This window comes from Pleurodeles waltl, unplaced genomic scaffold (genome assembly GCF_031143425.1).
Source record: "Pleurodeles waltl isolate 20211129_DDA unplaced genomic scaffold, aPleWal1.hap1.20221129 scaffold_130, whole genome shotgun sequence".
NCBI classification, from domain to species: Eukaryota; Metazoa; Chordata; class Amphibia; order Caudata; family Salamandridae; genus Pleurodeles; species Pleurodeles waltl.
In genome coordinates, this window is record NW_027149836.1 from 727401 (window position 1) to 739426 (window position 12026).

At 45.0% G+C, this 12026-nt stretch overlaps 1 protein-coding gene across 4 annotated transcripts in view; it reads left to right on the forward strand.

The window, feature by feature from the left end:
• Positions 1–12026, forward strand: part of LOC138273990 (uncharacterized) — a 294057-nt gene that overhangs the window by 251906 nt on the left and 30125 nt on the right. For 3 of the 4 annotated variants that reach the window (XM_069218921.1, XM_069218923.1, XM_069218924.1), the window contains one exon: positions 4899–4956. In XM_069218921.1, the coding sequence (XP_069075022.1) occupies positions 4899–4956 (58 nt within the window). The remainder of the gene's footprint in view (positions 1–4898; positions 4957–12026) is intronic. The other variant, XM_069218922.1, reaches the window with a different exon arrangement.

A 12026-nucleotide genomic window follows, 5' to 3' on the forward strand; every position in this document is an offset into this window, starting at 1 on the left:
ACAGAACTGTCTCCAGCGAGAAAACAACCAGACAGTTACTTCAGGGCTTCGGTGAAGCCCTCATGGACATAAAATGCCTTCATCTGCGAAAAGCAGCAACAGGCCCATGGAAGAGCATGTGGATCTGAGAAACAATGCACACAGACCTCTCGGTTATTATCCATGTAACAGGGTCAATGCAAAGCGTTCAACTGTGGAAGGAAGGACAACACAAGAGCGAGGGCGGTTTTAAGGGACCCCTTACAGAGGCAATGCCAGTTACAGCCTTGTGGGGCCCAGAGCTGCCCTCGCAGTGTTTTCTGTACATGTTTGTGCCTCTTTCTCATTTTCTTCAATGTATTTAGTTTGTGTAAATAAAATGTAAGTTGCATTTTCGCTGTATTTAAATGCAGGCATGTGGGATCATACTCATACAAACATTGCACATTCAGTCACTAATCAGCAGGGTACACCCTTGGAGCAGCTCCCATCGGAGCACAGAACCTGGTCTTTTATGGCTATGTCAGAGGCAACAAGGAAATTAAAGCTCTCCATTTGAACCTAAACGTTTGCAGAGGGAGCTGGTGGGGAGGAGGGACTGAACACGCACCCACAGTGTAAGACAAACAGGCAAATTCTAAAGAGAAAAAGTCCCCTACAGAAAAGATAAACAGGACACAGTGTAATAAGACAGTAGTTGGTGCTGCTCCCACAGAGAAAAAGGCAGGACAAAGAAGCAGAACTGACCACTAGCAAGCAAGGATTTTTGAAGGACACTGGAACCATCAAATTAAATTGCTTGAATTTGCTTAAAACCCATATTATAAGTATACTTAAAAGTATACAACACGTGGAACGCTTTGCTTGACCTAAAAAGGAGTAAAAGAAAGATAAAAAACACATACTGCCGTGGCAAAGGCCGCCAAAAGACCGTCGCCGCGGCTACCAACTGTCCGCCATAATATGACCACAGCTGGATTTCTGCCAGAAGGATGGCAGAAATCCGGCTGTGGCCATGCCGGCGGTAAGGTGGCGCTGCTGCCAGCATCAGCACCACACCAGTGGTCCTACGCTGGCCGTATTATGAGAATTAATAAGGCCTGGCGGTGTTCTGCTGGCAGAGGCTGTTGCTGGCAGCAGCGCCCCGTCCTGTCATCTGCCGGAGGACCCCCTGGACACAGGTAAGTGGGTGCTCTGACAGGGGAGGGGGATAGGGGGTATTGTGTGTGTGTGTGTGTGGGGGGGTGTTTTATGTCTGTGAGTGCATGTATGCAGGTGTGTGTTGCGTGTTGTATGCATGTTTGGGGGTGTGAGTGTGTGTATGTTGAGTTGTGTGAATGCGTGTCTGCGTATATGTAAGTGTGCGCAGATGTGTGTGTGAATGGATGTATGCATGCGTGGATGAATGTGGGAATGGGTGTGTGTATGTGTGTGTGTGTGTGTGAAGGGAGGGGCGTGTATGAAGGGGGTCTGGAGAGGAAGGGGGAGTGAAGGGGGAACGTGTGGAGGGGGTGGGGGTGGGGAAGAACCCTGTAGGAAGTTGCCTCTGTATATACTATTTCAAAGTAAGAAATAGTGTGCACAGAGTCGAAGGGTTCCCCTTAGAGATAAGATAGTAGCAAAAAGAGATAATTCTAATGCTCTATTTTGTGGTAGTGTGGTCGAGCAGTAGGCTTATCAGAGGGTAGTGTTAAGCATTTGTTGTACACACACAGGCAATAAATGAGGAACACACTCAAAGACTTACTCCAGGCCAATAGGTTTTTATATAGAAAAATATCTTTTCTTAGTTTATTTTAAGAACCACAGGTTCAAGATTTACAAGTAATACTTCAAATGAAAGGTATTTCACTCAGGTATTCTAGGAACTTTGAATAATCATAAAGCATGTACAGTTTTGACAAAAATGGCAATAAGCTATTTTAAAAGTGGACATAGTGCAAAAATCAACAGTTCCTGGGGGAGGTACGTAATTGTTAAGTTCACAGGTAAGTAAACACTTACAGGGTTCAAAGTTGGGTCCAAAGTAGCCCACCATTGGGGGTTCAAGGCAACCCCAAAGTTACCACACCAGCAGCTCAGGGCCGGTCAGGTGCAAAGGTCAAAGAGGTGCCCAAAACACATAGGCTTCAATGGAAACAGGGGTGCCCCGGTTCCAGTCTGCCAGCAGGTAAGTACCCGCGTCCTCGGAGGGCAGACCAGGGGGTTTTATAGGGCACCTGGGGGAACACATGCAGGCACAGAAAGTACACCCTCAGCGGCACAGGGGCGGCCGGGTGCAGAGTGCAAACAGGCATAGGGTTTTGTATTGAAAGCAATGAGGAGACCCAGGGGTCTCTTCAACGATGCAGGCAGGTACAGGAGGGGCTCCTCGGGGCAGCCACCACCTGGGCTAGGCAGAGGGTCGCCTGGGTGTCGCTCCTGCACTGGAGTTCGGTTCCTTCAGGTCCTGGGGGCTGCAGGTGCAGTGTTGGTTCCAGGCGTCGGGTCCCTTGTTACAGGCAGTCGCGGTCAGGGGGAGCCTCTGGGATTCCTCTGCAGGCGTCGCTGTGGGGGCACAGGGGGGTCAACTCTGGCTACTCACAGGCTCGCAGTTGCCGGGGAGCCCTCCCTGTAGTGTTAGTTTTCCACAGGTCGAGCCGGGGGCGTAGGTGCAGAGTGGAAAGTCTCACGCTTCCGGCGGGAAACCTGAAGTCTTTAAAGTTGCTTCTTTGTTGCAGAAAGTTGCAGTTTGTTGAACCGGGCCGCTGTTCTCGGGAGCTTCTTGGTCCTTTAGACGCAGGGCAGTCCTCTGAGGCTTCAGAGGACGCTGGTCCCTGTGGGATGCGTCGCTGTTGCAGTTTTCATCGAAGTAGGGAGACAGGCCGGTGGGGCTGGGGCCAATCAGTTGTCGTCTCCATCTTCACTGCAGGGCTTCAGGTCAGCAGTCCTTCTTCTTCTTTAGGTTGCAGGAATCTATCTTCCTGGGTTCTGGGGGGCCCTAAATACTGGATTTAGGGGTGTGTTTAGGTCTGTAGCCAATGGCTTCTGTCCTTGAGGGTGGCTACACCCTCTTTGTGCCTCCTCCCTGTGGGGAGGGGGTCACATCCCTTATCCTATTGGGGGAATCCTCCTTCTACAAGATGGAGGATTTCTAAAAGTAAGAGTCACCTAGGCTCAGGACACCTTAGGGGCGTTCCTGACTGGTGGGTTACTCCTTCTTGTTTTTCTAATTATCTCCTCCAGCCTTGCTGCCAAAAGTGGGGGCAGTGGCCGGAGGGGCGGGCATCTCCACTAGCTGGGATGCCCTGTGGCGCTGTAACAAAGGGGGTGAGCCTTTGAGGCTCACCACCAGGTGTTACAGTTCCTGCAGGGGGAAGGTGAGAAGCACCTCCACCCAGTTCAGGCTTTGTTCCTGGCCAAAGAGTGACAAAGGCACTCTCCCCATGTGGCAAGCAACTTGTCTGGTGTGTGGCAGGCTGGCAAAACCTAGTCAGCCCACACTGGACGTCGGGTATGTTTTCAGGGGGCATCTCTAAGATGCCCACTGGGTGTATTTTACAATAAAGTGCACACTGGTATCAGTGTGCATTTATTGTGCTGAGAAGTTTGATACCAAACTTCCCAGTTTTTAGTGTAGCCATTATGGTGCTGTGGAGTTCGTGTTTGACAGACTCCCAGACCATATACTCTTATGGCTACCCTGCACTTACAGTGTCTAAGGTTTCGCTTAGACACTGTAGGGGCATAGTGCTCATGCACATATGCCCTCACCTGTGGTATAGTGCCCCCTGCCTTAGGGCTGTAAGGCCTGCTAGATGGGTGGCTTACCTATGCCACAGGCAGGGTGAGGTGGGCATGGCACTCTGAGGGGAGTACCATGTCGACTTAGTCATTTGCTCCCCACCAGCACACACAAGCTGTGAAACAGTGTGTATGTGCTGAGTGAGGGGTCCCTAGGGTGGCATAAGACATGCTGCAGCCCTTAGAGACCTTCCCCGGCATCAGGGCCCTTGGTACCAGGGGTACCAGTTACAAGGGACTTACCTGAGTGCCAGGGTTGTGCCAATTGTGGAGACAAAGGTACAGCTTAGGGAAAGAACACTGGTCCTGGTGCCTGGTTAGCAGGGTCCCAGCACACTTTCAAATCATAACTTAGGATCAGCAAAGGCAAAAAGTCAGGGGGTAACCATGCCAAGGATGCATTTCTTTACAACCCCTATCAGTGATAGGGAAGAGATTCCCTGTCACTGATAGTGCTTACCGCCATGGTTTTTGTGGCGGTAAGGAAACCACGAAAACCATGGCAGTAGGTGGGGTCACAATCCTGCAGGTGGTACAGTGACGGCCGCCGGGCTGGAGAGTAATGTCTCCAGTCCGGCGGCCGTTACCGCCGTGGACGTCAGTGTGGTACATTGGCAGTTTGGCTTCAGCCAAACCGCTAATGTCATAATATGGAGGAAAGTACCGGCAGCCTGTTGGCAGTACTTTCCTCCATATTACCGCCGACCACCAGGGTCGTAATGACCCCCACAGTGTCAATGATAGAAAGCCAGATGAAAAGAAACCTGCAAGAGTGACATTAAGAGGCCGGAGGTATATTGTAGTGGAAGAAGGGGACATGATGTGAAAAACCTTGGGACTTTGCACTTAATTATTTTTTACGAATTGAGCACTGCTTCCACCACTGCACTGATGTCCATAACATGTTAATATATCATGTTTCTCTCCTATTTGCCCTTTTACACCGATATATGCATTTAAAAGTTATGTGTCTTGTTTTTTCTTTGACAATGCAACATGTTGGGGTCAAAATATGTTTTAAGCTATCAACTTTTTTATCTTAAAGTGGTCTTTTGCACCTAAAGTCCAATATGGGCTGCATGAAGGAATCTCTTCAATATATAAGGAATGTCACATCTCTATGTTTTCACTTCCAGAAATCCTCCAGGCCTGAGGGGAGCACTGAAGATACAAGCATATCAGGTGATAATTCGGGTACATGTCTAGTCAGTTACATTACAGATTAGATAATCTCTGTACATGCGCTCCCTTCTACCTAAACCTAATCTGCAAATAAAGGGCATTTTTACTACTATTTGGTGAAATTAAGTGCAGGAAGGCAGCTTGCTGCGCTACATCAAATAAAAAGGGCAGGACTACCCTGATGTATTAAGATATGGCGCTATCCTGCTCTCTCTCTGCGCTGGTGCACCTGTGGCTGCCAAGCACAAATACAGATGCTTGGCAGCCACAGGAAACTGTCCCTTCCTGCACAAAAGCAATCTCATGAGGCTGCTTCCTCTTCCTATGTGTGCTGCAGATAGCAGCAGGCATAGAAACAGGGAAAAACATGGAGAAATAAACATATTTTTCGTCATTACGACTCCCCAGGAAGGCATACCATTTTGACGCATTCCCAGGTTTAATAGTGTTAGTAAAACTGGGGACATGCCAAAAACTATGGGTGGATGCATGGGAACACCAACACTCCACCCATGGAACGCCATTTCCGGGCAGAGAAACACAAGGCAGCAACTTGCTCTGCCTTACCTTATTCCAGATTTACTATGCCACAAAGAGCCATGCAAGGCAGCTTTGCATGGCATATTTAATCTCACTTAAGGACTTGCGTCCCTCTTGCATTACCTTATGTGATGCAAGAACAACGCAAGCCCTTGATAAATCTGCCCCAAAGTGACATGCTGATTTCGTTTTTTGTAGCTGGAATAATTCTGTTAATTCATAAATGTGGCTGGATAACCCATCCACCACAATGAAAGATGACACACTTAGAGTTCTCTTAACATCAGCGAGTACTCTACCAAGTAAATGTCACTGTTAAAGGAAGACGGCCTCTAAAAAGATTCTGCCAATATCATGTTGGGTTACAGAATTTCTGTCACTAAATGTGGACATTGCAAAAGTAAACCTAAATAGAGCATACATTATCCATGTCCATATATCTTAACCCCCTAACAAAGTGGGTGGTGTTTTCTCAATCATACTAGGATCACAATGCTCCTTTTCAGGTTAAAGTCCACCCTTTCGCCATGGCAGTCTGTCACAGAGGTAACACTACTAAACATGGTAGGTTTTGCCACTGCAGTTAGCAATGGCTTGTCTGATAAGTAAGGAGTCTGGCAAGACCACCCTCCCCATCTACAGTGCTTGCACTAAACTGGGAAGTAAAGTTACTGAAGGCAGAGGATCTGTTGTTTTCGTGACCGATCCTTTGGTGTGGCTGTCCTCTATATCAAGTTGTAGGTCTCAAAGATCAAATTTTTCTTCTTTTACTTTTATTATCAATCACTGGCTCATCTTCTAAATCTGTTCCTTAAGGAATCTCTAATAAGTGATCGGGGCCATTATAAATGCTTATAGATTATGCTGTAGTTTTACAGTATTGGATAATACATGATAAGGATAGCTAATTAGAGGTGTTAAGAGACAGAATGATGTTTCACAAGCAAAGCATAGCTCCTTCAACGGTATCAATAAGAAAAAAGATTTTACAGCGGGTTTTATTTCAGTCTTCTATGGTTAAATATGTGGCGAAAACATGGTTAAGCTGTGATCATCAGTATCTGAGCATTTCTTAACCATGAATAATCGTTTGTCTATGAACTTGAACTCTGGGCACACACTATTATCAAAGTGTTGAACAGAGCTGTGTGTCCAGTTCTAGGGGATACAGTAATGAGTGTTGTGGTTCTGAGGTAGTCACAAATGACTCAGTGGTACCTATGGTTGGTACTGTAATTTACTCCTGGTGCCTCAAGCCTTCTACATAGTTGTTCTCCAAATGCATTGACAAGTACTCCCTAAGTAGTCTTACACTGTTTCATTTGTCTTTTCGTATTCTGCATACAAACAGAAAGCAACTACTCTTCTTTCCAAGAACAGCCTCAGTAATGCATCAAGGGATCCCGTAACTTAACACATTTCTTATAGCTTACCCGACCACCCTCTGTGCTTCCATATACCAATGCCTGATAGTTTGCCCTACTGAACTTCCACATTTATGAGCTATGTTCCTTTGTGCTGCCAGCAGTCTCAAACTGGCTAATGTTTTGTGTTGTTGCAGCAGTTCCTAATTGCCTCATATCCTTAAAAAGGCCATTGTTGCCAGTGGTCAACTATGTTTCTCATCACATCAGACAGTAGGGGTATTAATTGGCCCATCCCTTAAAGAATTGAATCTTGGGGCATTACAAGTGGATGGGTAGGAAGGTCCATTTTTGGTTACATTGCCGGGGACCGTCACCTACCTATTAATTTCAGGTGCACTTTAGTGATGTAAGCTCTTTGCAGGATCTTGATGTGGACCTGTTTAAGCTGCCCATAATAACTACTTCACTTGGAAAAGTGAAGACCTTTTCAAATGCTGTACTATTTTATCTCACCCACGTCCCTCTCCTATATCTCTTTTAGCCATCCCCTTCGGTCTGGAATATTTTTCATTAACATCTTGTGGATCCCTTATGTTGGGCCTTTGCTCAAGGGTTCCGATAAGCCCTGAGTTCTGTGTGTATGCTTGCTGTATTTTGGAGCTGATGTTAATACAGACATCAGATGCAGATACCTAAAGAATTTAGAAGTCCCAGTGCTATGTTCTGCCCTCAGCTGGTTAAATGCCTCAGCTATTTGGTCCTCACACATCCCTCAGTTTGGAAAGCTTGATAAAGTTCCACAATTTAAAACCTTCCAATCTGCCCTCGTCTTTAAGTGCATTGCCTAACCACAGAGGAGTTTCACCTTTGTGGTTACCTTGCCAACCTATTGTAGACCAGCACCCTTACATCCATAGCTGTAAGTCCCAATACTTTAGCTGGAGCATTCCTTTTCTACCACACTTTTGGATACTCCTTCAACTTTCAGACATGTTTGTCAATGTGTTATGATGCATAGATTGGCAAAGACCCACTTGCTTACGACTTACAGCACCACACATCGATAAGGAATATTAATTTGAAGCACTATTGCCCAATCATAGACAGTCCTACATAATGTTTTGAGTTAGATTCTAAGTAACCACCTACAAGAGTAGCATGTGCACCACTGGGTTAGTTCTTTAAAGAGGTCACCAGGGGCCCAGAATATAGTGTTCTGCAGCACAGCAGAAGGGCCACTGGACATCTCTGTCTCATTTGCTGCTTCAAACAGAAACCATGTGACAGTGTTCTGTTGACGTTTCCTCTGGCTAATTGGACGGCATACAGCATCCTTATCCTTTACAGAACTCTGAACCATAGAAACCATTCTAGGGAGTCAAATGCCTTCTTGGCGTCCAGAGACAGAAACTTAACAGGTTTGGGAACTAAGTTGGTTTAACCATACAGTCACCTCAGATTCAGCATGTTTGGTGTGAAAGCCAGACTACTTTGAATGCATCAACCCTCCGATGACAAGGTGGATGTTCATTAATACCTTTGACAGCATCTTCTCTTTGATGTTTAGTAGACATTGTTAAAGGAGACAGGAGTGTAAATGGAGAAAGGATTATAACAACTTGGAGAAAGATAAACATAAACAATACATTGCAGATTATAAGATCTTGTGGGAGAAAGAAATATCTTGCTACTTTACCCCCAAAAAATTGAATCATCAAAGAATTATGTGGAAGAAGTGCTTCAGACAGTCACTAAACTTACTAATGTGTCTACTTATAACATGTCAGGGAATAACCAATCCTTCTGCAATACCCTTGCAAATCTTTTTCAAAATAAAGTTGAACATGTATGCAATAGGTTCTCCTTAAATAAGACAGCTAATCTAGAGGAAAGCAAGTATTATCCTTGCTCAGATAACGATACCTTTAGTGAATTCACCTCCCTCACGGAGGAGCAGGTGCAATTGCTAATTAAATCCACAAAATCAAGTTCCCCTTTGATCCCTGCCCTTGTCAGTTGTACAATTAGTGCCTGAAATGATTGCAAGTCATCTTGCTGGAATTTTTTAACAAAATGTTTAAGTCCGGTTATGTCCCTAAACAGTAGAAAATAGCTTTGGTACTCCCATTGTTAAAAAAAAGTCTAATCTCAGTCCTATGTACCCAAATAATTGTCATCCAATTTTTTTACTCCTGGTTCTGGCCAAGATCATGGAGAAGTCGATAAGTCAGCAACTTGCAACCTTCATACAGAACAACCATCTCCTAGATTTTACTCACTTTAGATTTAGGAGTGGGCATAGCACTAAAACTGCCCTGATTGTGGCAACAGAGGAGATTAAGGCAGCCCTTCACAATGGTGGGAGAGCAGCAATTATCCTATTAGACCTATCAGCAGCATTTGATATGGTCAACCACGAATTGTTGATTGACCATCTTCACAACATCAGGATCAAGGGGGCAGGGCTGGCCCTTTTAAGATCCTCTCTTTGTGGGAAACAACAATCTGTGGCATTAAAGGAGTTTGTATCAGAACCCTTCTCATAACACTGAGGGATCCCTCAGGAGTCCTCGCTGAACCCAGCGTTATTTACCATTTATGTAACTTCTCTGGCCGGTTTGATTAAATCATTTGGGTTTTCCTTGACATTATATGCTGACGACACTCAGATTGTCATCTCACTCTCTAGCAATGACAAAAATACTGAAAACAGATGTCCCAACTTGATGCTGGCAGAGAGTGACTGGATGAATAACAATTGCTTAAAGGTAAACCCTGGGAAGACCGAGATCCTCCTTTTTGGTAATGTGTTTTTATTTTGGTCCCTGTCCTGGTGGACCTCAGAGCTAGGAATTCACCTGACTTCAGTCAGGAAGGTAAAGATCTTGGGAGTTATAGTTGACAACAAGCTCGCCTATGGCGATAAAGTCAGTGCTGTAATCTGCTCTTCCTTTTATACACTAAGCATAATAAAGAAAATCCTTCCATACACTCCACTTGATTTACAGAAAATGGTAGTGATGGCCTTAGTCCTATCCAAAATAGACGATTGTAATGTTCTCTACCTAAACATGTATCAGCAATATATGAATAAGCTCAAAACTCTGTAGAAGGCTGCAGCATGCATGCTGTTAGGAATTCCTAAATTTCAATCTGCATCTCAAGCTTTATGGAAGCTACATTGACTACCAATCAAGCTGTGGATCATTTTTAAGAGGCCATGTGTGTTGCCTAAAGTGCTTCACGACATGGGCGCAGATTAACTGAAAGGCAGCTGTTATTATGCATAAAAACAATGTCAGTGTAGGCCATGATATGTGCCAGCATAACAATGAACTTGCATCACTGATGTCAAATCCACCCGACATGACCACCCTATCAACCCTGAGTCAGAAATACGCGGTCAAGCAAGCCTTGCAACCTAGGCCTGAAGCAACTGAGTGACAGATCACAGGTGAGTAACATGTATCCCGTAGACAAACGCTTGAACAGGAAAAATCCAGAACTATCCCTGAGATAAGCAGCAACACCACAATAGTCTTTGGAGATTGGCCCCCAATAAACAAAAATTGTCCGGAGGGGCACGCTTTCCCAAAACACCATAAAAGTCAAATACCACATGAAGTTAGGAATATTCAGCCAATCAGAACACAACAAACACAGAACACGCAATGATCACGTGCTCCCCATGCCAGACATCTGGGCATGTTACCTACTGACCAGCATTTTTGTTCACACGAGCTCGCGACCCACCTTAGCACCATCAGATGGTGAAATTTACGACTCCACAACTAGGCCCAGAATGCTTTCTCCAAAGAATGTATAGAATTGTTTTATTACCCTTCAAGAATTGTATAAAAGGGCGCCTAGAACTCTGTAACTTTGAGAGACAGTCATCAGACCCCAACTCTGTACTGTGCTGTCCTGGCCACTACGTTTAATTAAACTGACTGTTCCTGCTTTGCCAAATGCCTCTTGTCTTTCATCTCTTTAAGTTAAATCCACATTTGAGCACACAGCTTTAAATGGTACTGTCCCAACAGGTCCCTGCGTTCTACTGGGGCCAAAAATGCTATAATCCCTAAGTTCAAATGCTCCTCCTTGGGTGGGAGAAGCTTTCATTTGCATAGCCAAAATATGGAACACTCTTCCTTTAAACATGAAATCCATGACTAATCTTCTATCCTTTAGGAAAGCTTTAAAAACCTGGCTTTTCAGTAGTTAGTAAGAGCTGTTTTTGACCTTTTCGAACAGTGACCGCACCAAGTCACCTCCGAGTATTTGTGTGCTTTAAAAGTATCTATAACATAACACATGGTGTGGTACGAGGTGCACTCATTCATCAGCTTCCCTTTCTTTTGTTTATGAAGACATTTGTTGCCATATGCAGATCCAATAGCAGCTTCCCATGCTCAGCATATGTGGTAAGGTAATTTTAATCAGTTGTTAAAACCCTTTTCCTGTTAGCTTTTATGGGCATAGCATTTTACCATACTAGAGTTGTGTAGAGCAGGTATAACTTCCTCTTCTGTTACCTTTGGGTCTGTGGCTTCCTTGCTTACTTTTTTAATATATAATCAAAATGTTATTGCTTTTTGTAAGAAAAAACATAACAAGACATACATTGCAAACATAGTATGTAATCTCTGGTCAACGACACTCATTCTGATTTAGTGCATACATTATAACAGACTAAAATACTGCCATCATTTTTCCCATAATTTGATGTTTCTGAAGGCAACCCCTCTCCCCCCCCCCCCCCCCCCCCCCCCAAGTGCACCAGTCCATGGGTAACCACCATTTGGCTAAAATCAATGGGGCTACATAGTTCCATTGTTTTGCAATGGCTCTTTTAGCAATCAGTGTACCAATCCCTACCAAAGTGTGTACTCCCCTAGGCCCTCCCAGATCCACCACAATCCCTACCAGGCCAACTTGGGGTGAAAGGTCTATTGTGAAGAGTCTATCGGTCGTTCAGAAGTATTGATAAGGTTGTAAAGACCCTCTGCCAGTATGCAGAAATGATGGGGCAGTCTCACACCACATAAAAGAAGCCACCTCTCTGGGAAGTGGAAGCACTCTGGGGTGGCTACGTGCAATTGTCTAGCCAGTGCCCGGGGATGCAAAGCCAATGCAGAGTTCTGCCGGCCTTATTCCCCCCCAACCTCTGGTAGA